The 26,203-nt window shown below is 37.3% G+C and overlaps 1 protein-coding gene across 3 annotated transcripts; it reads left to right on the top strand.

The window, feature by feature from the left end:
- Positions 1–374: 374 nt before the first annotated feature.
- Positions 375–25,826, top strand: LOC129882520 (alpha-glucan phosphorylase, H isozyme). 3 transcript variants are annotated; one of them, XM_055956848.1, is made up of 16 exons: positions 375–539; positions 920–1,152; positions 2,710–2,889; positions 10,817–10,993; positions 11,074–11,159; positions 11,283–11,472; positions 11,646–11,738; positions 16,001–16,185; positions 16,325–16,442; positions 16,520–16,648; positions 17,258–17,476; positions 17,606–17,809; positions 18,063–18,221; positions 23,128–23,391; positions 24,302–24,492; positions 25,512–25,826. In XM_055956848.1, the coding sequence occupies exons 2-16, from the start codon at positions 943–945 to the stop codon at positions 25,636–25,638; spliced, it is 2,532 nt and encodes an 843-aa protein (XP_055812823.1). In that variant the 5' UTR covers positions 375–539; positions 920–942; the 3' UTR covers positions 25,639–25,826. The 3 variants fall into 3 exon arrangements, with proteins under 3 accessions (XP_055812823.1, XP_055812821.1, XP_055812822.1); XM_055956846.1 differs by having other exon boundaries at positions 513–725; XM_055956847.1 differs by lacking the exon at positions 375–539 and adding an exon at positions 797–812.
- Positions 25,827–26,203: the final 377 nt, after the last annotated feature.

Genomic DNA, 26,203 nt, shown 5'->3' with positions numbered 1-26,203 from the left:
TATCAACCGCTAGAAAAGTAACGAAGAAGAAAAGGAAATTAAAATACCAATTGTTTGTTGGAAATCAAATATGACGATGAATTCTTTGAACCAAGAAAAATCGAAACTTGTGGGTACTTTGGATCCACCGTGACACGTTCACCGTTCACCGTTCACCATAAGATCTCGTGCCCGGCGATTTTACAGTCAATGCCCATACTTCAGGCGCTCTGTTTGCCCTTTCCTTTTTTTTTCCTTCTTTTTTTTTTTTTTGGATATCCTGATTTTCAATCTCTATTCAATTTTTTTTAAAAAAAAAATAAATTTGCCGAAGATTTTCACAATTTATATTTTATATACTTAAAATAAATTATATGCTGAACGTAAAAGTAGTTGCTTTGCTATTCTTCTCCTCCGTCCATACCACGTGTTGTGATGATTTATGTCTAAATCAAGATAACCCCTCTTTTGTCTTTCTCCTTTCTCCTCTGATATTTATGTTGCCCACTTACACACCATTCATCAATATCAATACACAATAATCTTCACCACGAAAAAGGGTTGAGAGCTCTTTTATTCTTCTTTCCTATTTACATATTGTCATTTTTCTCTTAATAAAATATCCTCCTTGCATATTCTATATCAATCTTCCTATTTGAATACCTTCCACTTCCAGTCTTTCCCATTTCTCTATCTAGAAAAGTTTCGATTCTGGACTGGTTACCAGATATATACTTGCAAATTGAGTATGATTCTTACTTTTATTATCACACTTTTCGTGTCTAACAATTTGGTACTCAAGAATATCTTTCGATTTTGATACTGTCATTTTGGTATTCCTCTTTAGTTGATTGTTGGCTTTAATTCTATTCAGTTATTCTATGTGGCTTGTGGTTTATTTTGAAGAGTAAAAATATAAGTGAACATTTTGCTGGTATAGGTTTGTTTTCCAAGTTTGGTGATATGAGCATGGAAGCTAGTGCAAAATCGAATGGAACTGCTATAGGTGATGTGTCAGCAGCTATTGCTCAACCACTTTCTGAAGAGCCAACTGAGATTGCATCTAACATCAAGTATCATGCTTATTTTACTCCTCATTTTTCTCCTTTCAAGTTTGAGCCAGAACAAGCATACTATGCTACTGCTGACAGTGTTCGTGATCGCTTGATTAAAGTGAGTTGAACCTCTACTACTATGGAACTTGTTTTACAAAGTCATTTTTAATGAACTTGTTTTACCCAACCAAACATGTGAAAGTTGATCATTATTAAAGGCAACACTTGATCATTATTAAAGGAATCTTAATATCAGGATGACAAGGATATGCTTATACAAATTGGATGTAGATAGGGGAAGGGAGAGCCAGAAATCACTGATATTTAAAAGGCAAAATTCCTAGTGTAGGTGTGCTCAAATGTAAATAACTTGTATTCTCTATGTTTGTGTATGTCCCATTGGATATAGGATGAATGGAAGGCCCTACATATGCATGGGAGATAAGTTCCCAGGTTTTATGGTAGTATACAGTTCTGTGTGTATAGGATTTCTGAAACCAACTAACTCGTTATTTTTGGGAAAACAGAACTGCGTTATGTAACAACTCCAATTTCACAAAAGAAACATTCAAATATTATATTCACTAAACTCAAAGTTACAAAGGGAATATGAAACTAACAAGGAAATTGTAGAACAACAATGGATTAGAAACCATCGACGAAGATAACTAGAAGGAAGATGAGATGTTTAGACTCAAAGGGGATGAGAGGACTAGACATTTTTCTCAACAATATGCATAATCCTTGAATCACATAGCACTACTCCTTTTGATGGAACTGTTCTCACATCCACTCCTCAACCCGGATCCCAAATTAACCTGGACCTATTGCTTGTTTTCAGCCCAATAGCTCTTGTCAGCCCATTAATAACTTGTGTGACCTTTGTATCTACATTGGGCTGGACTTGGTTCATAACAATACCCCCGTCCCAATTAAGAACCTTGTCCTCAAGGTTCAAGTCATGAAATCCATCCAAAACTCTCTCAATTATTTGATCAGTAGCAATTTCCACATGCTGCAATGTCACAATTCTACAGTGAGACAACACTCCTCCATCCAGCACTAAATTTGGCCAAAGGAAGTAATCTAGATGATCTGATGAAAAATGCAACTTTATGTTGTCTCCTTATACCCTTATTAATAGAAATAGAACATTATTTATTCTCTTACTTTCACCTTTTTTTATGGAAGCTTCCTGTATAGTTTTAGATTTTCATTTTTCACCAACTGAAGATAAAAAAAATGACAATAAATGCTCGATCCAACTTATTCTATTTCAAACATCCAATAGGATAAGCTGTACTGTAACCTACTTGGACGACGCCAACCTAATGGCCTGGCTGTCTGCATTTTAAGATTCCAATACTTCTACATAATGGCATTAGGACATCAAGGTACAGATGCATGGGATCGCTATCAAATACGAGATGCATTCAACGATCTAGGTTTTGAAATTGAGAACCTTACTATGTATTCAGTGATCTATGTTTTGAAATCTAGATGTATTGTTTCTTTTAAAGGGTATGGTTACAAGCTTTTCCTTCTACAGAGCAGTAACATTGAGCTTGATGAGGAGCATGGAAGTTGGATTTCTAAGCGTTACTTCAGCGGCATTCTTGTGCTATTAATCATTGTTGCTAATCTCAGTGTCGCTATTTGTCTCTTTCCTTTGCAGCAATGGAATGACACCTATCTTCATTATGACAAAGTTAATCCAAAGCAAACATACTACTTATCAATGGAGTATCTCCAGGGACGAACTTTGACAAATGCAATTGGAAACTTAGACATCCACAATGCATATGCTGATGCTTTAAAGAAACTGGGTCATGAGCTTGAGGAGGTCGTTGAGCAGGTATTAAAACCTTAGGAATCTTTGGCATGAAATAGTTTTCTTCAATGGTTTGTTATTGTACTAAAACTATCAACTGCTCGGTGGACCTTCCCAAAATCCATATTTGTCAAGCTATCAATTAGATTGTGGAATATGTTTGAGTTGAATACTCTTCACTCTTTGAGACAGTTGTACTTTTTCTTTTGCCTTGAAGCTGCTATAGGTATTGCTATGATATTCTTTTGTTTTTCTTAATTATTTTTAAATTAGGTTTCTCTTTAATTTTGAAGGCGACATGTATTTCAGTGAATGTCGAGCCTGAATAAAAGCCTCCTTTCTGATATTAGTAGGCCGGACCTTTAATGATTGCATAGTGAGTTACGTGTTCCTTTTTTTGATAAGTTAGTGGGTTATGTAAGAAATATAGGAGAAAAATACTATTGAATTGTGTATTTACATTATCACACAGAGACCCTATTTATAGACACTATAAAATCCTTTTCCAATTAGGATACTATAAACTATTCCTATTTCTATTCCTATTCTAAGTAGGATTGTGTACACCTATTCCTATTCTAACACTCCCCCTCAAGCTGGTGCATACAAATCACATGTACCTAACTTGTTACAAATGTAATTAATACGAGGACTAGTGAGGGAGTTGGTGAAGACATCTGCAAATTGATCACTTGACTTCACAAATTTTGTAACAATATCTCCTGAGAGTATCTTTTCTCTGACAAAGTGACAATCAATTTCAATGTGCTTAGTCCTCTCATGAAACACTGAATTTGATGCTATATGAAGGGCCGCTTGATTATCACATACAAGTTCCATATGATCGGTTTTTTCAAATTTTAGTTCTCTCAGCAATCGTTTGATCCAAACTAGCTCACAAGTTGTTACAACCATTGCTCGATATTCTGCTTCTACACTAGATCGAGCAACCACACTCTGTTTCTTACTTTTCCACGACACCAAATTACCTTTTACTAAAACACAGAATCTGGATGTAGAACATCTATTAGATGGTGATCCTGCCCAATTAGCGTCTGTATATCCGCTGATACGCTCGTGATCTTGATCCTCGAAGAGTAGTCCTTTACCGAGAGCTAACTTTATATATCGCAGAATACGAATAACTGCATCCCAATGACTTTCACAATGGGAAGTCATAAACTGACTTACAACACTAACAGGAAAATAAATGTCAGATCTAGTCACTGTGAGATAATTCAGCTTTGCAACCAGCCGTGTATACCTTTCAGGATTACTGAGTGGTTCCCCCTATCCAAGGAGGAGTTTAACAGTCGGATCCATAGGAGTGTCAATGGGTCTACATCCCATCATTCTTGTCTCCTCAAGAATATCTAAGGCATACTTGCGTTGAGAAATAAAAATACCTGATCTAGACTGAGCAACCGCAATACCTAAAAAATACTTCAGTTGTCACGATCCAAAAATCGAGGTCATGATGGCACACATCTCAAAACCCAATCTGATGTGTAACCCTAAAAATAAAACTCATACAAGACTCTCAAAGGGGAAAGTGATGCCACAATTTAAATAAAAAGAAAAACAAAAAAAAATTATCCCAAAACCTGGTGTCATAAGTATAAAGAGCATCTAATACAAGGTTCAAATCTGAAGATACAATATAAGTCTCTGAATGATCCAAAAGACTGAAAAATAAAGATAGAGTAGTGACGATCCGAATTCTGGGACCTCACCACTAATCTGAGAATACACTATCCGCTAGAATATCAACTGCCACGTGAGGTACCCCGACTAGTATCTGCATCAAAAAGGGATACAGAAGTAGGGGTGAGTACAATTCACATGTACTCAGTAGGTTTTAGCTGACTGGGTATAAAGAATTAATCAAACCTATGAAATAAACTAAGGAATGCTTCCACCTGCATACAGAAAAGTCCCACTTCAGCATCGGTGCCGCCAGTTTATATATATATAGTGACGCGAGTAAAGTAAACCCATAATAACAGCTCATAATCGCAATTAATCAAATAATTCAAGCAGCACAGATATCAATGCAATGCAATGCAATATGATGATGCAATGATGTGGTGGTACGGTAGAATCAAGACTGTCGCACAGCCTGTCGTATACACCTGCCGAGCTATGCTACCAAGCAGGACCCATGGGGGTCTCGCAGACCATATACCTCAATCACAATATCTCATTATCCTTGCCACCTCCTCGTGGTCAAGGGATCACAATGCATCCACTACCCTGCCGTAATACTGCCTCGGACAGGGACTCAAGATACAAAAGTTTAAAGGTGTTTCATTTTCTTTCTCAAAAAGAATTTTCATATTTCTCAACTTCTATGATGAATGAGGATGAATGCATCAAAACACATATGACATGGAAGTAATATTCAACTCACATGTGGTAGAAGGTTCAAAGTTCTCAAAATTTAACCTACACATGATATTCACCCTTAATAAATAGTAATAGAAATATTCATCCCTTTCTCAACAATATTTCAATACTCAAGCATTCTCAAAACCCCCAACTCAACCTCTCAGGCGAGCATCACAAGTCAAATAATATACTCAAGCCTCTCTCTTAGGCAAATCACGAATCACATGCTCTCAAAGAAAATAAGATAACAAATAAGGCCTCCACACAAGCTATGTAATACAAATAAACCCCCACATAGAATACATTAATAAATAAGCCCCCACACGGGCATCACAATATATATATAACATTTTCAACTCATACTACGACCTCATCCCAAAGTCTATAACATATGAATGACTAATTATCCCATCTCAATCTCAAAGAAGGATAGCCAAACCTACCTCAATTGCCGAAACCGCACTCGAACACCTCCACCGAACAAGCAACTCTTGAATTCAATGTCCGGACTGACAACCCACTATCAACAATAAAACATACACATCACAAGGAGTCCAATGACACCCATATTGATAGGTTTCGGAACCGGGGGTAAAATGGTTCAAAAGTTAATTATTTTCAAAAAAGGTCAAATCTGGAAATTTATTGGACAATCACATTCTACTTGTAATAAGGAACTCATGGTTGAAAAATTCATAAAAATAAAGCTCAAAACGAGTTAGAAATCACCATTTTCCTTAAATTCGAATTAGGGAAGAAACAAAGATTTTTGGGGTTTGAAACTAAACTTTAGGGGTTAAAATCATCAAAAACTTAATGAAAAGGGAAGGTTTTAGGTCAAAAATCACTTACCCAACACTTTGCCTTAAATATCTCTTCTCAAATCACCTCAAGGAGTTCAAGAACTCAAACAAATGATGAAAAATATTGAAATGGGAAGAAAGGGGCATTTTTTGCCCAAAAAGTTACTGTTCACGTGTGTTACTGTTCACGCGTGTTTTGTACAAATTTTTGAAAATCACCCTCAAGATCATTACATTAGTCTGTCCAGGGCTTTAGTCTGGAAGTGTTGAAAGAGATGCTGCTTCAAATTAGTGATACCATCTTGATCATTGTCGGTGATCACGATATTATCAACGTAAACAACCAAATAAATACACAGATTTGGTGCAGAATGCCAATAAAACACAAAGTGATCAGCTCCAATACGAGTTATGCCAAACTCTTAAATTATTGTGTTGAACTTCCCAAACCGGCTCAGGGAAAACTATTTTAGACCATAGAGTTACCTAGACAATCGACGTACAAGGCTACTAGACTCCCTCTTTCAACAAAACCTGGTGGTAGCTCCATATAGACTTCTTACTCAAGATCACCATGTAGAAAAACATTCTTAATGTTCAACTGATGAAAAGGCCAATGACGAACGACAACCATAGATAGAAAAAGACGGACATATGCTATTTTAGCCACGGGTATGAAAGTGACTATAATCTAGTCCAAATATCTGAGTATACCCTTTGGCAACAAGGCGAGCCTTCAACCGATCAACCTGACCGTCCGGGCCAATTTTGACTAATAAACCCAATGACAACCAACTGTAGATTTACCTGTAGGAAGGGACACAAGCTCCCAAGTAACACTCGTATGTAAAGAAGGCATCTCATCAATCATAGTCTACCTCCATCCAAAATGAGAAATTGCTTCACCTATAGTATTAGGAAAGGAACTAGAGGACAAAGATGATACAAAGGCATAATGTGGTGAGGATAGACGATGATAACTTAAGAAAGTATAATGTGGGTTAGCATTTCAAGTGGATCGTATACCTTTTTGAAGTCTAATCGGTTGGCTAGGAGGAGGCAAGTCCGCAGTAGAAGTAGGGTCTGGCACATGACATGAATAATATGAGACTTGTACTAGATGCGGATGACAATGATAAGTCAGGAGTGGTGGCACTACAACCGAAGATGTAGAAGTAATTGTAGATTCCTCAAAAGTCGGTACAGGTATGGATAAGACCTTAGATACATCAAGATGATTAGAAGATGTATAGTAAGGTTCAAATTCAAAGAATGTGACATCTGCGGGCATAAGGTATCGATGAAGTTTAGGTGAATAACAGTGATACCCTTTTTGAACTCGAGAGTAACTAAGAAAGACACATTTGAGGGCACGAGGGGCTAATTTATCTTTCTCTAGGGCTAAGTTATGAACAAAGAATGAGCTCCCAAAGACACGACGGGGGATAGAGTAAAGATGTGACTGAGGAAACAGTATGGAATGTGGAACCTGATTCTGAATAGAAGATGAGAGCATCCTAATAATTAAATAACAAGTCGCAAGGACTGTATCTCCCCAAAAACATAGTGGAACATGGGATTCAATGAGAAGAGTGCTAGTGGTCTCAATGAGATGCCTATTCTTCCTTTCTATTACACCATTCTATTGAGGGGTGTACGAAAGAGATGTCTGGTGAATAATTCCTTGGTGAGTCATAAACTCCTGAAATTGGGAGAACAAGTATTTTAAAGCATTATCACTACGAAAGGTATGGATAAAAACACCAAATTGATTTTGTATTTCAGCAAAGAAACTTTTGAATATAGAAAATAACTCAGAATGATCTTTCATTAAGAAAACTCAAGTGCATCTTGAATAATCAATAATGAAACTAACAAAATAATGAAATCCTAAGGGTGAACTGACTCTACTAGGACCCCAAATATCATAATGAACTATGAAAAAATAGACTTTGAATGACCCTAGTACTACGTGAAAATATAGCACAAGTATGTTTCCCAAGTTGACACAACTCACAATCTAATGTGGATAAACTAGACAAACAAGGTAGCATCTTATTGTAGCTTGGATAGACTCGAATGTCCTAAACCTTTGTGAATTAGGTCTGGAGGATCTGTAGGGGTGCATGCTGTGAAGGAATTTGAAAAGGTAAGATAGTAAAAACCTTGTGACTCATGTTTTGTGCAAATCATCTGTCTCGTAATGCTATCTTACATGAGAAAAAAATCGTCAAAAAAAGTTAGGCCACAATGTAGGGCATGTGTCAAACGACTAACGGATGTCAGATTAAAAGGAGAGCCAAGAGTATAAACAACAGAGTCTAGAGTGATAGAAGGTAGGGGTTTGGCTTTTCCAACCCCTTTTGGTTTTGTTTGGATCCCATTAGCTAAAGTAATAGCAGGAAGAGATTATGAATAAACAATATCGGACAAAAGTGATTTATTACCAGAGATATGATCAGAAGCACATGAGTCCATGACCCATGATCCAAGAGTACTAGACTGTGAAACACAAGCAAAAGAATTACCCGCAGCAGAAATATCAACTTGTGCAATTGAAGCTACTTGTGGAGACATTTGCTTACTTTCTCGATATTGAAGGAACTCATCATATTCTGTATGAGTAATATGAGCATTATTGGATTATTGATTAGGCTGAGCAACGGATGCTACTTATGGAGATGCCTGCTTACTGGCGATTCCGAAGGAACTCATTATATTCCTTTTGGAGCAATAGGATCATGACTGGGTGGTGGACCATGCAAAATATAACATATGTCATGTGTGTGTCCAAGTTTATGACAATGGCTACACTTGGATCGAGGTTTCCCAAAACACCTTCCTCTTCGCCGATTCTGCATAGACTGATATGTTCGTTTTTCTATGGTTTGAGATGCGAGAATCGAGGAGTCAACTATGGGTGATAAAACTACTTTGTGACTGGAAAGTGCACCCAGACGAAGTAGACAAGAGAATAATTCATCAATTGTAGGAATATTAGGACTAGCTAAAGTATGATCACGCACTGAATCATAGTTAGTAGGAAGCCAGCAAGTGTAAGAACTAGAAATAATGTCTGCCTATGTTTTTGTTGTTTTTCCACATTTGTAGTGACTAGCATCAACGTTTCAAATTCCTCCATGACTGCCTGTAGTTGTCCCAAGTAAATAGACATATCAGATTCTTGTTTCTTCAAGTTTGTCATCCGAGATATCACATCATAGAATCGAGATATGTCATTGGTGTATAAAGCACGGGTTTTTTCCCAAACTGTATAACATGTCTGGAATGGGCGAAACAAGGGCATCAACTTGGAATCAATAGAGCGAGACTACATAATTAGGCATCTACTTTCTCCCATTGTGTTTTGGCTTTTGCATTTTCCTCACTAGCCTTTGCCTTTTCATCTACCACACAAGCATTGTTCGTTAAGTGATCTTGGACACCTTGACCCTTGCACCAGTACCACAACTCAATTGAAGAAGCCCAAGCTAAATAGTTGGAACTTTCCATTAATGGTTCTGAAGTGATTATAGGGGTTGAACCAAAAATATCACACTCAAAAAGACATGGTTTGAAATTTGTCTTGAAAACAACAAGAAACGCCAGATTATAGATATTTGGTTGCTTTGGTTGCTGGAGAATCTAGATCTCGCCGGAAATAGCCTGAAAATTGCCGGAACCCTAATTTCAGCGATCGGATCTGGTTAAAAACTGCATGAGTATGGTCGGAATGGCTGGACGACCACAGCAGAAAAAAATGCTCAAAAATAACGACTAGAACAGCCCTCACGCGCCGCCGCGTGAGCCAGATCTCGCCGGAAACTGTCACTTCCGATCGGCGTGTTAGAGTACGTGGGATGCTATTTTTCGTTGGTTTTGGCTGAGGTTTGGTCGCCTGAGCTTTCCAAGTCTCATGGTGGTGTTGGTTTTCACATAACACCCACATAATAAGAAATGACACAAATCAGTATCAACTGCCAGATGCATGGTGACTTGTTTCTTCCCTTGAATTTTCTCATCAATGCTTTGATACCAGGTGAGAAATATAGGAGAAAAATATTATTGAATTGTGTATTTAAATTATTACATAGAGACCCTATTTATAGACACTATAATACAATCCTTTACCAAATAGGATACTATATTATTCTGATTCCTATTCTAAGTAGGATTGTGTACACCTATTCCTATTCTAACAAGTTACATGTACTTTTTTCCCCTATATGATTACAACAACAACAACAACAACAACCCAGTGAAATCCCACAACATGGGGTCTGGGGAGGGTAGAATGTACGCAGACCTTACTCCTACCAAGGTAGGACGGCTGTTTCCTGGAGACCCTCGGCTCAGTAAAAGCTAATTGCCATATTTTCTTGAGAACGGGTTAAAGATGAAGGCTGGATGAGTGGGTGAAAAGATTCTCTCCCCAAGTCCCAGTCTAAGTCTTCCACAGTTCAACCTTATGGTGATATTATTACTTCGTTAATTCTGGATATTGCCGGATGAATACTTCACCACATAATGTTACTGTATTCTCCAACTGTGTTGTGATTTGTCCATTACGTCATTCTGTCCTGCTATCCTAAATCTTCTCCATTTTCTATTTCTGATAGTAATCAATCAACAATTATCTAACCTTCTATTTGCTATTTCTGAAATGGAGTTGTGACACTTCAAGAGGCTTATTTCTGTTAGTGCCACTGGAAAGTGATGGGAGATTATTTGGCTTGCTATAATTTATCTTCTATTTATAGGAAAAAGATGCAGCATTAGGAAATGGTGGTTTAGGAAGGCTCGCTTCATGCTTTCTTGATTCCATGGCCACATTGAACCTTCCAGCATGGGGTTATGGCTTGAGGTACAAATATGGACTTTTTAAGCAGCTTATCACAAAGGCTGGGCAAGAAGAAGTTCCTGAAGATTGGTTGGAGGTCTGATTTCATGTAAATGCCTTTGTAAAATACCATGAGAATTTGATGCTAGTAATCAAACTTGGTTGTGTACTATGCAGAAATTTAGTCCCTGGGAAATTGTCAGGCATGATGTTGTCTTTCCTATCAGATTTTTTGGTCAAGTTGAAGTCCACCCTTCTGGCTCGTAAGTACTAAAACAAACTATATATGTGGTAAAGTATTTAAAGAAACAGACGTGCCAGATTGAATTTCTTGAAGCCATAAAGCTGTCTAATTCAAACTCAATTATTCGTGGAATTTATCGCAGGCGAAAGTGGGTTGGTGGAGAGGTCATACAGGCTGTTGCGTATGATGTACCAGTTCCAGGATACAGAACTAAAAACACTAATAGTCTTCGTCTCTGGGAAGCCAAAGCAAACTCTGAGGATTTCAACTTGTTTCTGTTTAATGATGGGCAGTATGAATCTGCTGCACAGCTTCATTCTAGGGCTCAGCAGGTTTGCTGCGAGAACTCTACAACTCTTAACTGTTCTGTTTTTTCTTAGTAGTGGAGTTGAATTATTAGGTTGAATATTGTAAGGCTAACCCGGAGATAGAAACGCTTTACCTTGAACTGTCACTCTCTCATTCCATGTTCAAGAGGTGAGTGGTTTAATTTTGGTCCATGCAGATTTGTGCTGTTCTTTACCCTGGGGATGCTACAGAGAATGGAAAACTCTTACGGCTAAAGCAACAATTTTTTCTGTGCAGTGCATCACTTCAGGTTTACAGTTTCCTTTTCTCCTTTTTGCTCCTGTTCCATTTAAATACCATATCTTAAGGCATTCTCTTATTTAGGAAGTCAACCTAATGGGATGATACTAATGAGCGTTTTGTTTCCTCCAGCTTATATTTTCATCTTGATCTTGTGCATTGAAATCTGTCCTCCTGCTAATTGGTTTTGAGTGAATTTTCTTGCTTGTTTCTGGAGCATCCTGAAAAATGTTATGTTTACAATATTTTTTTAAGTAACTTGTGTTTTTAAAAGAAAAAACAAGTCAAAAGAAAAAAAGAACAGATAATAGAAACACAGGAAATTATATTTTTATACTGGAAAACAGTGGAGCATGGAGTCCACTCTCTGCAAAAGCTGAAAGTTCTTCTATAGATTCTATAAATGCATTTTTGGTGCCAAATGTTTCCCTTTTACAACAACTACAATGAACCAAATGTAATCCCACAAGTGGGGATCTTGGGAGGTAGTATTTATCAGCCTTACCCCTGCCTTGTGCAGGCAGAGAGACTGTTGCAAAGGACCCTCGGCTCAAGTAAAGCATAAAAAAAATCAGTATGACAAGGAAATACAATAGTGAAGAAACCATGTTGAAAACAATGTAGAAAAGAACAATAGCAAATGAAACAACAGGTAATAATAAAATCGAAGACTAAGATAGTAGGGGAACAATAATACGGATAAGGGAAACAAGACAACGGTTGACTACCTACTAGTTTTCTACCCTAAATGACTATTACACCTCAATCCCAAATATCCTCAATATTCAGTAGGTTCGAGCCAAAAAGAGTTCTTCATCATTTGTTGAATTTCGAAAGAAAAGCTTAGGTCCATTTGAACTAGTACAACAACAACAACATACCCAGTGATATCCTACAAGTGGGTCTAGGGAAGGTAGAGTGTACACAGACCTTACCACTACCTCATGGAGATAGAGAAGTTGTTTCTGAAAGACCCTCGGTTTAAAAGTATCAGCCCCAAATAAGAAAGAAAAGCAATAGATATAGCATAGCGGCTAAAACGAAGAGCAATGCAAATTCTACAAGAAAAGAACAATAACAGTAGCAAAATAATGTGATAATCAAAAGGCAATAACAACACAACTATAATGAAACGACTAGACCTATGACCAACCCTAAACCGTCACAAGACAAGAGCAACATTCTATCCCCACTAGCCTTCTACCCTAATACGCGACCTCCACTTCATTCTATCTAAGGTCATGTCCTCGGTGATATGAAGCTGCGCCATATCCGTCTAATCACCTCTCCCCAATACTTTTTCGGTCTACTCCGACCCTTTTGTGTAACTCCCAAATCTAACCGCTCGCACCTCCTAACTAGGGCGTCGACACACTTGCTCTGCACATGCCCAAACTGTCTCAGTCTCGCTTTTCTCATCTTGTCTGCCACAGAGGTCGCTCCCACCTTCTCTCGAATAATCTCGTTCCTAATTTTATCACTACTAGTATGTCCACACATTTATCTGAATATCCTCATCTCTTCAACATGCATTTTTTGAACATGAGAGTTCTTGACTGGCGAACACTCCACACCATATAACAAAGACGGTCTAACCACCATTCTATAGATCTTACCTTTAAATTTAAGTGGTACCTTCTTATCACACAGGACTCCAGAGGCAGGCTTCCATTTCATCCATGCTGCTCCAATGCGATTCGTGACATCATCGTTGATGACCCTACTACTCTGGATGACGGATCCAAGATATTTAAAGCTTTCTCTCTTGGGGATAGGTTGAGTGGCAAGCTTCACTTCCATGTCCTCTTCATTCATCGCAACACTGAATTTGCACTCCAAGTATTTTGTTTTGGTCTTGTTCAATTTGAACCCTTTGGACTCCAGAATTTGTCTCCAAGCCTCTAACCTATCATTAAATCTATCCGGAGTCTCATCAATCAATTATATGTCATCCGCCAATAATATACACCATGGAACCTCCTCCTGAATAGACTGTGTCAGCTCATCGATCACCAAGGTAAAAAGAAAAGGACTCGGCACATATACTTGATGTAGTCCCATCTCAACAGGAAAATGTTTTGAGTCACCTCCCATCGTCCTAACCCGAGTCTTGTCTCCAATATACATGTCCTTTATCGCCCTAATATACACCATCGGGACACCTTTAACCTCTAGACACCTCCAAAGGACATCCCTTGGAACCTTGTCATAAGCCTTTTCAACCATATGAAGATCCATCTTTCTTTCCCTAAATTTCTCCATGAGTCTCCGCATAAGATTGATTGCTTTAGTAGTCGACCGCCTCAGCATGAATTTGAACTGATTCTAAGAAATTGACACTCCTTTCACCCTCATCTCTACCACTCTCTCCCATATCTTCATAGTGTGTCTTAGCAGTTTGATACCCTTATAATTATTACAGTTTTGAATATCACCCTTGTTCTTGTACAATGAAACTATAGTACTCCACCTCCATTCATCAGGCATCTTAGTTGTCTTCAAAATAACATTAAAGAACCTAGTCAACCACTACATACCTGCCTTGTCAGTGCTTTTTCGAAAGTCCACCAGAATCTCATCGGGTCCGGTCGCTCTCCCCTCCTCATCCTATTAATAGCACGTCTAACCTCTTCAACCGTTAAACACCTGCAGTACTCAAAATCTCGAAGACTATGAGAGTGCGCCAAATCACCCGGTACAATGTCTCTGACCTCCTTTTCATTTAAGAGTTTGTGGAAGTAAGCTTGCCACCTTTGCTTAATAGAGGTCTCATTTACTAACACTTCACCTTCCTCGTTCTTGATATACTTTACTTGATCCAAGTCGCCACCTTTTCTCTCTCGCATTGGCGAGCCTATACAATATCTTATCCTCACCTTTTCCCCCTAACTCAGCATATAAATGTTCAAAAGCTGCCGTCTTAGCACTCGTGACCGTCGACTTCATCTCCATCTTCGTCGTCTTATAAATATCTTTAAGCCTACACTTCTCATCCTCATCCACGCACTCCAACCACTCCGTATAGGCAACCTTCTTAGCTTTCACTTTACCTTGAACTTCTTCATTCCACCACCAATCTCCTTGACGACCACCAAAGATTCCTCTCAATACCCTTAGTACCTCGGTAGCTGCTTTTCTAATGCAACCAACAGTCATATCCCTCTGAATCTCCAAGTCCATCACCAATAGCTTATGTTGGGTAGTAATATTTTCACTCGGAATAACCTTGCAATCCTTACAAAGGCCTCTTTCACCCTTCCAGAGGAGTAAGTAATCAATCTGAGTCCTAGCTACCGTGCTACTAAAAGTAAACAAGTGATTTTCCCTCTTCAGAAAAGATGAGTTAGCAATTACCAACTCAAAAAGCTTTAGCAAAATCCAGAAGAGATGCCCCGCCACCATTCCTTTCCCCAAAATCAAAGCCTCCATGGACATCATCAAAAACACTAAAAGTTGTATCGATATGACCACTGAAATCTCCACCAATGAAAATCTTTTTGGTGCTCGGTATACCTCTCACTACCTCATCCAAATCCTCCCAAAAAAGCCTTTTGACTTCCTCATCCAGGCTCACATGGGGTGCATACGCACTAACAACGTTCACAATAAGTCTGCCTATAACTAGCTTAATAGTCATCATCCTATCACTAATCCTCTTTACCTCCACCACACACTCCCTAAGATCCCCGTCAATTAGAATACCTACTCCATTTCTATCTCGTGAGCCTCCTGAGTACCACAATTTAAACCCGTCCATGTCCCGAGCTTTGGTACCTACCCATCTAGTCTCCTGAACATTTCATAAAAAAAATGACCAAGTCAGTTTGAATCACCTCCCCCCCACCCCCACCCCCACCCCTCCCCCCCTAACAAACAAAAATAGATGCAAAACCAATCCTTTTAAGAGAACCTCAAAATCAGTTCTCGTAAACCAAATATCAACGCTCACAATTATTTTCTTTACAGGGACAAACTATGTTTTCAAATATTGTACAATGTCCAATTATTTTGGGAACTTTTAAGAGTTTCAGTCTCCAAGAACCTATTTGTCAGAATATTTGAGTGATTAAAAGTTTTCCAAGAAGCGTATTTTCCAAAGTATTTGGATTCTTAATAGGTATATATGCCTTTGATCAACTTTAAATCATGCATAAAGCCAGGTAATTAGCATTTAATTTGACCTAGAGTTTGGTGATATTTGGTAATTCTGTTGTGTCAGAAAAATAACCTTCTTTTACTCAACTGTGTAACTGGCCATTGGATCAACACCAGGATATCATTGCCAGATTCAAAGAGAGAGAAGATGGAAAGGGTGCTCACCAGTGGTCTGAATTCCCCAAGAAGGTTGCAATACAACTAAATGACACACACCCAACTCTTACAATCCCAGAGCTGATGCGGTTGCTAATGGATGATGAAGGACTTGGGTGGGATGAATCTTGGAATATCACTACTAGGTGCTTTTTACAATCTTATTTTGTCTAGTAAGATGCTCTGTGTTGAGTAATACATGAATATGGTTCCTCTGTTTGCTTTGTCTTGGTGCGGTATCGTGCAAACTTATGATTTGGATGATGTAATGCATTATATCCCCAGGACAATTGCCTATACGAATCATACAGTCCTACCTGAAGCACTGGAAAAATGGTCACAGGCAGTCATGTGGAAGCTCCTTCCTAGACATATGGAAATCATTGAAGAAATTGACAAACGGGTATAGAACCAGCCAGTTTGTCTCGTCCTACTTGAAAATATAGCTTACTTAAAAGGTATATTTGAAACTTCTTGCAGTTTGTTGCTACAATAATGTCAGAAAGACCTGATCTTGAGAATAAGATGCCTAGCATGCGCATTTTGGATCACAACACCACGAAGCCTGTTGTGCGTATGGCTAACTTGTGTGTTGTCTCATCACATACGGTAAGAGATACTATGCACCAGAGCGTTTGATAAGTTAACTTCAGTAAACTTATCCAGATTCTCAAACGATGGATAATTCATTCTATAATTCTTTTCATTTGAAGCTGTTTGACTCCAATCAAAAAATAAATATATTCTGATCAAAATAATTCTTTTCATGCAGAACGTTCTTTGATTTTTTTTTCCAACTGTATCTCTTAGTACACGTAAACGAAAAGAATATCAACCACTTATAGAAGAAGACCTTCTATAAATCCCCTGGCTTTTATTTTATTGATGCATAACCCAGAGCTGCATGCCATTATTGATGTTTCAGTTTTAGCCAACTCCAAAAGTATGAAAAAGCTGATAGCATTAAGCTACGTAGCTTTTTTTTTTTTTTTTTAAATCTAAGTTATACTTCAAGTGTTAACCTATCAACAGATACAAAAAAAACTTATTCTTGATAAGTGAAGACTTGAAGAATAACTTATTCACAATAAAATTCTTCAAATCCTTACACATTAGTAGAACAAAAATAAGAATCTCCATATAAAAGTGGTCCTCCTTGTCAAAGTTCCTGTTGAATTTTAAAAAGGGAAGCATAACCCCATTAGCCATATCTGACAGGTAAATGGTGTTGCCCAGCTGCATAGTGACATCCTGAAAGCTGAGTTATTTGCTGATTATGTCTCTGTATGGCCCACCAAGTTCCAGAATAAGACCAATGGTATAACTCCTCGTAGGTGGATCCGATTTTGTAGTCCTGAGCTGAGTCATATAATTACCAAGTGGTTAAAAACAGATCAGTGGGTGACGAACCTTGAACTGCTTGCTAATCTTCGGGAGGTATCTTTTATATATGTGTGTGTGGGGGGAATATATCATTTATCGTAAAAGCCTGCATACATTGAACTTTTTCATTGAAAATGCTTGATGTGCGTAATGATACTGCAATTGACTATACATTTTGCAAAGTTTGCTGATAATGCGAATCTCCATGCTGAATGGGAATCAGCCAAGATGGCCAACAAGCAGCGTTTGGCACAGTATATACTGCATGTGACAGGTGTGAGCATCAATCCAAATACCCTTTTTGACATACAAGTCAAACGTATCCATGAATACAAAAGGCAGCTTCTAAACGTTCTGGGCGTCATCTATAGATACAAGAAGCTTAAGGTGTGTGAAACTGCCAAATTTCCATTTTCTGTTATTTCTCCTTGTTAGCGGTATTAATAGTTCAAGACGGTTTGTCACTGCCAGCAATGATCTAGCAAGTAAAAATAAGGATCATAAATCAGTTTAACTTTTCTACTTTCGTGGTTTCCTTTCTGCACATGATGAAATCTCGAGATTATTGAGATGATGCAAGATTGGAATATTCCATTTTTTAGAAAGTAATGACATTCTTATACTTGTATCATGACTATAGGAAATGAACCCAGAAGAGAGGAAAAATACGACTCCTCGCACAGTCATGGTTGGAGGAAAAGCATTTGCAACATATACAAATGCAAAACGAATTGTCAAACTCGTGACTGATGTTGGCGACGTTGTCAATAGTGACCCTGACGTCAATGACTATTTGAAGGTAAGCAGTTTAATTATAAGTATGTGCAGGTTTAAAGACTGGTGCCTGCCCTCCAAAACTGAATCAAAACTAAACTTTTTACTTTTTGAAGTTTGAGAATTTTCCTAAATATCTCAAGAGACTATTCCCCCCCCCCCCCCAAAAAAAAAAATTGATATATCAAAAATGTATGCGCGTATAGTTTTGCTAAATCTTTTTTACCAGTTCTCCTTCATAACTTGCTCCTTCCTTCCAATTCCTGTGTCCCCCCACTAAGTAGGGAGAGCATTAGATTCTTTTCTGACCAAATATTGCTTTTTCTTTTTGTTAATTCTAGAGATGGTATTTCTGTTTAAGGATACTGATGTATGGAAACTTAGGTATATCTCCTGCAAGGGTGTGCATTGTCGACTCTGCATGTGTGTGTGTGTGTTTCTTTTCCTTTTTAATTTTCTGAAAGTTTTTCCTGTTTTATTTAATAAAAATTCGTCTTTAAAGTAGTATCTTGAATGTGTTTAACTAGCACATTGTATTGTGTATTGATGTAAAGAGCTGATGCTTATGTTCTTACTAGTTTAAAGCATGTGTATATCTTGTGTAAGTTATAAATAAAGTAATATAAGAAAAAACAAACAATTGCATAGTCTAAAGATATTGAATTTATAAAATAGTAATTTAAGTACTTAAAAATTACGATTAATTTGCAAAGTCAGAACATATTGAGAACATCCATCCATATATACCATTTTAAATGATCCAGTACTTATTTCGAAATGATTTGAAAAATGTATAAGCCGATGGTTGTAATAGTAAAATATTAAATTTGTTACAGAAATTCGGATCTGCTTTTGCCGGATATTTTGTTCAGTTGTTATCTTCATTAAAATTGGAGTTTAAGAAAAAAGAATCTATAAATTATTATTTTGCATCTTCTTAACCTCTTCCTCATCTTAACATTTGGATTTGGTTGAATGTATTATAATTTGGACTTAAAAAGTAAACAAGAAGGAAGAAAATTTAATAGATTTTAAAAAAAATTGCAAAATTACATGTGGCAGTGCATGTTATTCACTGCCTATCATGAATTCGGTTCTCTATGCTATGTAAGCACTTAGGATGATATGTATTCCATTATTAAAAAGTTTAGGGGTAATATGACCCCAAAAAGATAAGGTGTGTCCTTAGAACTTCGGGTATCGCTCAGTGGGGTACTTATGCCTTTTCTCAAAACAGAATAAGTCAACATATACAATATGAATATGGGGCTAAAAGAAATTTATACTGCTGGAGCAAAAAAAGACTGAAATAAAACTCCATCTTCATCTTCCCTCAAAACAGAAATTTTGTTATTTTGCTGCGACCAACTGCCCAGAAGAACCAGACAACTGTGCAAGAAGATGAAGTGCGAAAAAGTAAATCAACACAAGCATCTTTACGTGGAAAACTCCTTGCTTAAGGGAGGCAAAAACCATGAGCTATCTCCACTAGAATTTTCCCAAACTCTCCAATACTTTATCTTCTTTGAACCTTGACTTTGGAAGTCCAAGAACCAATTCGTTTGATATCAGTATTGTTGAATAGTGAGAAACTTGCATGCCCAAGCCTTTTGTGCCATATTAATGAGTCTGTCTCATGTGCACGGAGACTTATATCTAGATTCTGGGATGGACCCATGATATCTGTTGTGAAGACATTTTTGTGTCTTCTTCCTCTGAGAACCATTTCCCTGTCTTTGAGTTTGTCACAAGCAATCTTCCGATGAAAAGAGGACCTGGTTACCTTTGTTACACATCTGAGACACACTCAGTAGATTATGGTTTAGGCCTTTGACACAGTACAAACTTTCAACTGCATGGGAGTGAGAAGTGAGATCTTCCAATTTTTCCAATTCCTACTATATTTGCCTTCTTTCCATTGCCAAATCCTACACTTCCTTCATGGTAGGGCTCTAGTGAGATAAAGTTTCCTTTGTCTCATGTAATATGCCTGGAACAAACACTGTCTACATACCACATGTTACCCTTTTTCTCCGTTGGGTTTGCATCATTCTCTTCAGAGTCTGAGTCAGGAGTGGCCATAGATGTCAGGTTCTCTCCTGAGTCAGAGTACTCCATGGCCATTAGGGACTGATCTTTGTCTTCATCATCCTCTTCATCCCCTAAGGATCTCTTTATCGATAGCTAGAACTTAACTTATTGCAGTTATTCTGCTTTTAGGGACCTGTTCCCTGCTTTCCTTCTTAACTAGGCTTCTTCTTAACTGAATTTCTTCTTTAGGATAATCGCTTGTAGAGTGAGTAGTCATGACCCTCCTACTTATGACATAATTTTGAGTTCCCCCTGTCTGTTGTTTTGTAGGTTGGGGTTGTTTCTTTATTCAAGGGCCCCCTTTTGATTATCCTTTAGACTTTTCTTGCTAGAAGAGCCAGTTCTTCTTAGGGTCTGGTCCTTTTTCTTTGGGAATTCTTCTAACATGAGCAGTCGTGGGGATCTTTGAACATTAACCCATAGGTTCTTGTCTTCTCCGGTGTTGAATTCTCACTTTCTTGCTTTCCACCTGTCATCATTGAAGCATTGTGCCTTTGTAGTTGATTTATCTTCTTGTACTCTTCCAAGTACAACCATCTTTATTCTTTCAAGGTGTTAACCCTTTTTGAAAGAACCCACTCTGATACCAATTGTTATTTTTGCTGTGACCTACTGCCTGAAAGAACTAATGATGCAAGAAGATAAAGTGCGGTAAAGTAAATCAACACAAAGATTTTTACATGGAAAACCTGGTTAAGGGCGGCAAAAACCATAACCTATCTCCAATAGGATTTCCCCAAGTTACAACTCCTTTGTACACCTAAGGAACTGACTCTAACAGTCCCTACCCGAATCCTCAACAATTCTCCGTAATTTTTGGTAACTCTCCAACTCTTCAAAAACTATATCTAGTCTAAGAAGTCCCTTTACAACACAATGTAAAACCAATACTTACAAAAATCACTAGGAATGTAAAAACATATAGTTTTGGAACCACAAGAATGTAGTTATTACGACTTAGAACAATAATGATAATTCTTGATAGGAACATGTTCTTCATTGTAGCAGTTGATTCTTATCTTCAGGACTCTCTCTCGTGTAGATTATCTCTATATGTGTGTAGTCTCTCTTCTGTGATGGTTAGCCTGTAAAGAATTAAAGCAATTCATGTTTCTCCAAATTCAACCAAGAATTGGTTCAAGACTTTCCAAGAATCCAATCCTTGTTTGACTTGGTTTGGAGTCGGCCAAACTTCTATTATTTCTAAGCTAATTCCTTTTGTTCAGTTATGGTAACTTTCCAAGTCTTGAAGTTCAGTTCCTTGTAGAATGAATTAAGGCTAGTTACAATTCTACAAGGTTTTCTGTTGTGCACATGGAATTGCTTCTTCTTGCATAAACGAAACAATCTTCAGTTCTTGTCTGAAGGAACAAGCTTTCTCAACCATTCCTCTGCAGTGTTGCCAGCTTCACCAATTCCTTTTGGAGATCTGCTAAGGACCTGGTTCTTGTACTTCTTTGTCCATTTTCCTTGTGCATTGATTGTCACTTGTACGATGTGTGTCAATCATCAAAAACACCATAAGATCTTAAATGAAGATTTTGATTATAACAACTCAATAAATTTGTTATCTCAAATTGCTGATTTCATTATCTTGCGTCGGTAAAACGCCTTCTTCTTGCTAGAAGTGTTCTAGATTGTCAGCACAATCTTTCCAGCTTTATTTTTCTTGAATATGTTGCGAATTGGCTCGTTTGATTACCAATGCTGGATTGGCCAGTTGCTTCCATGTGACTACAAATTTGTGCTATGTTTTGATTGAAAAAGGTTACATGTTTAGTCTTGGCTAGTAGGTCAATTTAATGGCATACCTTATAAGTTGTTTGTAGCAATCCTTTGCAGTATTAGACCTTGGGTTCAATTGGATTCTAGATTGTCAGCACAATCTTTCCAGCTTCATTGTTCTTGAATATGTTGTGAATTGGCTTATATGATTACTAATGCAGGATTGGCCAGTTGCTGCTATAAATTGCCATTAAGTCAATGAAGATCTGTGTACAATAGTGGCAGTCTCATTGCTTAATAAATAAGAAGATGGGTCAGGGAAATGGGTATGGGTCAAATAAAAAGGGGGTCAGTTAAAAAATGGGATTTTATAATTTCCGTTGGCAATTTTAAGTGCTGAGTCCCATGCCACGTGGACCTCCATTAGGGTTGGTGTGAATATGTCTACTTTGTTCAAGGCAAGGGCATATTTGGACTCAAAGTGAAACAGAGGGTAGATGTGAATTATATACCAAAGTAGAGGGTTAAATTTGGCCCTTCTCTCTTATTTTCTTCATATATGTAACTTCCTCTATTTAGAAGTTATAATGGTCATGATCAGGAGAGGATACATATAAACTGTTGGAGCAATAACTAATTTGAATAAAATTGATTGTTTTCGTTAGTTGTTTGCTATACAAAAGGTAAATTCTGGTGGATCTTTAACCAGCACATCAAATTAAATTGTCATATTTGTGGAGCATAAATATTACGACTTCTGTATATGTTTGGGGGAAGAGGAGGAATGAGAGAATCTGAAATGGTGCAAGGATTTTAATTGCAGTCATTAAAAAGAAAAAAGATCAATACAACAAGTTCTACTTTCTTGTAGTCTCCTATTTTCAACTATAAGTGATACTTCAATGTAGTATTTCTCTGATGCTATTTCTCTTTTCAAAGATCTAGTGTTGAATAAGATTAAACTAAACAAAATCATTTTTAATTTGATGTAGAGTCACATCTTTAGGATTCACGCTTAATTGTGGATATTGACCTCTAGTTTCAGTGTAATTTGCAGCAGTATTTGCATGCATTTGTCAGTTTTGGCCTAATAGGAGGTTGGCTGATTTTTCCAGGTGGTATTTGTTCCCAACTACAATGTATCTGTGGCAGAGATGCTTATTCCGGGAAGTGAGCTATCACAACACATCAGTACTGCAGGCATGGAAGCAAGTGGAACAAGCAACATGAAATTTGCACTTAATGGATGCCTTATTGTAGGGACACTAGATGGGGCCAATGTGGAAATTAGGGAGGAAATTGGAGAAGATAACTTCTTTCTTTTTGGTGCAACAGCTGATGAAGTTCCTCAACTGCGCAAAGATCGTGAGAATGGACTGGTATTGTTCTACAGATATAGTATTTACTCTACATTGAAATTTGATTAGTCAGCCATAGTTCTGGCTTAGATCTATTAGCATTTGCAGTATCTTATTTTCATTGCTGTGCTGCTAATTTATAACTCGTCACCGATTAGCCTACTCACTTTGCCATGTGTTGTGGATTTAAGTGTGAGAAATAAATTTCCTTGGTTGTTTAGGCTCCAGATTATCTTATCGTAGAGTGCTTAGTTTCACTACTGGCCATGATTCTGATTGCTGTTTTACCGAGATTTAATGTGCTTTAAAGGATAATGTTTTTCTCATTTTCTGTAGAGATCTTTGTAATAACGCTCCCTCCAACTGGGCACGGAGTTTAAGAAATAAAGAAAGACTTTTGAAACTTCTGATCTAATATAAACCTCAAATATTTGTGTGGCTATAAATCATCTCATTTAAGGATAAAATGAGAATTTTAAAGTTCAATTATTTCTAATTAGAAAGATGACATTCTATTAGGGACAAACTAAAAAAGAAAGTTTGCCACATAAATTTGGAAGGAGGGAGCAATAGGTTACTTTGACAGTAGGTCCTCTCAGTTCAGTCCTAGTTTGACACTTTGACTTGAAAAATCAGTAGGCCAAAGGAATTTGTAGTGATATGACTAACTTACTTCCTCTCATGATAGAAACCTGTGGAAGTCCTCAAATTAAGTCGCACGAACAGTACTAGTCAAAGTTCTCTCATGGAAGTATCTTCTGGTTGGACCAGCCCAAAACACATAGGAGGAATGTCAATTCTGTTTTCTACTAGATTAGCTTACTGCAGTTGAAATACTATTTACCCCATGTAGACTAGAATACACTCATTTGTTGGATTCCCATCAGATAAAGTAGTGCCAGTAACTTGTTTTCTCATTCTAATTATGCAGTTCAAACCTGATTCTCGGTTTGAAGAGGCGAAGCAATTCATAAGGTCCGGAGCATTTGGGATCTATGATTATAATCCCCTCCTTGAATCACTAGAAGGGAACTCGGGCTATGGTCATGGCGACTATTTTCTTGTTGGTCATGATTTTCCGAGCTACATGGATGCTCAGGCAAGGGTAGATGAAGCTTACAAGTAAGACGTTCTTCCTTACTAACTTCTACTGTTTGGTTCCAAAAAAATGTCACTCCATAAAATTATTCTTTAATGAACTGGATTTTACTAGTGGCAACAAAGTTCTTAAATGACGTCATTCTCCCGGAACGCTAGCTTCTGGTGCTTGCCTTTTTATAAACTTCATATACGTGTACTGCTTTCATTCATTAAAATCCGGTCAGAGTAAAGCTGTTAAAAAAGGGGGAAAATGGAAAATAAAACAATAATTTCTGAGTAGGTTTGAAGTTCCCCTTTGACACTGTTACCTGTTTGGCCATGAAAATTTTTCACGTTTTTTTGGAATTTTTTCCACTAGTTGTATTTGGAAAACACCCAAAACTGTTTTTTCACTTTTTCCAGTTTCACTATATTTTCCCTTTTCAAATTTTACCCTAAATTTTTATTTTTGTTAAAATGACTCCACTTAAATTATATTTCATATTTAATCATATATTCTGTTTTTTTTTTAGGAAAAATACTTTTAAACAAAAATTATAACCAAACATAACTCCAACTTCCAAAAATTCCAAATAAAGTGAAAAAATATTGATTGTATGTTTCAGGTAAATTAGTAAGTTGGGTGATTTTGTTAGTATTTAGAAATTGGAGGTATTTAGAGAAAGTGCATTCAAATTCTAAATATTCTTTGCAAAAAGTATGGTCAAATACAACACCAACTTCTTCAAAAATTCCAAAAGAAGTGAAAATATTTGATTTTAATGGCCAACCGCCCACCAAACATCCCAATGTTCATTTCTGGTGATATTTTGAGTTTGTTCTTACATTATGGGTTGCCTTGTGACAATCCATGATGTTTTTTCGAGTATTATACACAAATCGACACTCCATACCAATGATCCTAAGCTGCTATGACTCATTTTACTTATTGAGAGGGTGTGTTTATGTCGTGCATCAGAAGTTTTGGTAGGAAACTCTCAATTCATTGTAAAATATGTGGTAACATGAATACTGAGGTTTTGGGTCCTTTACCCTGACAGGGACAGGCAAAGATGGATAAAGATGTCTATACTGAGCACTTGTGGGAGTGGCAAATTTAGTAGTGACCGTACAATTTCTCAATATGCAAAAGAGATCTGGAACATTGCCGAGTGTCGCGTGCCTTGAGCGACACTTCCGAACCTGGTATCTAATTAAGGATCTAATGTTCATTGTTTACTAGAATATGAATAATGTAAGTTCAAGCACAGCATGCTTTCTTATTGCCTACTGCTCTCAAGCAGCAGTTATTAGCTACATATCTTTGTTGAATATCTATATTCTATGCGTACCTTCAGTTACTCATTTGCTTCTGACATCTCTCATCTCCTTTGATAGAGGTCATATTTGCACCGTTATAACCTGTAGCCAATGCAAAATGCGATCAGCAGTTAACTTTGTTTTTTTCTCTTTCATTTAAATGTGACTATATTTAACGGAAAAGTATAAAAATGTCCTTAAATTATGCAAAATTCCCTACATTTATCTGCTGTTAGTAGTTTGTGTAGCACCTTGTATGGTTTGAACTATCTAACGCATGAAATTAGATCCAAACTCAATAAATCTGATTGCATCTAGGTGTAAAGGTTGAGTTTGAAGGAACCTCTAGCACAAAGTTGAGTTGAAAGTTCATCTACTGATTAAGTCTCTATATAAGCTCATACAAGGACCAACTTCAAATAAGCATAACCTC

This window comes from Solanum dulcamara, chromosome 3 (assembly GCF_947179165.1).
Source record: "Solanum dulcamara chromosome 3, daSolDulc1.2, whole genome shotgun sequence".
NCBI classification, from domain to species: domain Eukaryota; kingdom Viridiplantae; phylum Streptophyta; class Magnoliopsida; order Solanales; family Solanaceae; genus Solanum; species Solanum dulcamara.
The sequence above is the reverse complement of the archived record's forward strand: the minus strand, read 5'-3'. Positions and strand labels throughout refer to the sequence as shown.

Coding starts and splice junctions, on each gene's coding strand:
- LOC129882520 (XM_055956848.1), top strand. CDS start 943: ATGAGCATGGAAGCTAGTGCAAAATCGAATGGAACTGCTATAGGTGAT. Junction 17,477..17,605: donor TGCTTGCTAATCTTCGGGAG/GTATCTTTTATA, acceptor CATTTTGCAAAG/TTTGCTGATAATGCGAATCT. Junction 24,493..25,511: donor AGGGTAGATGAAGCTTACAA/GTAAGACGTTCT, acceptor TTACCCTGACAG/GGACAGGCAAAGATGGATAA.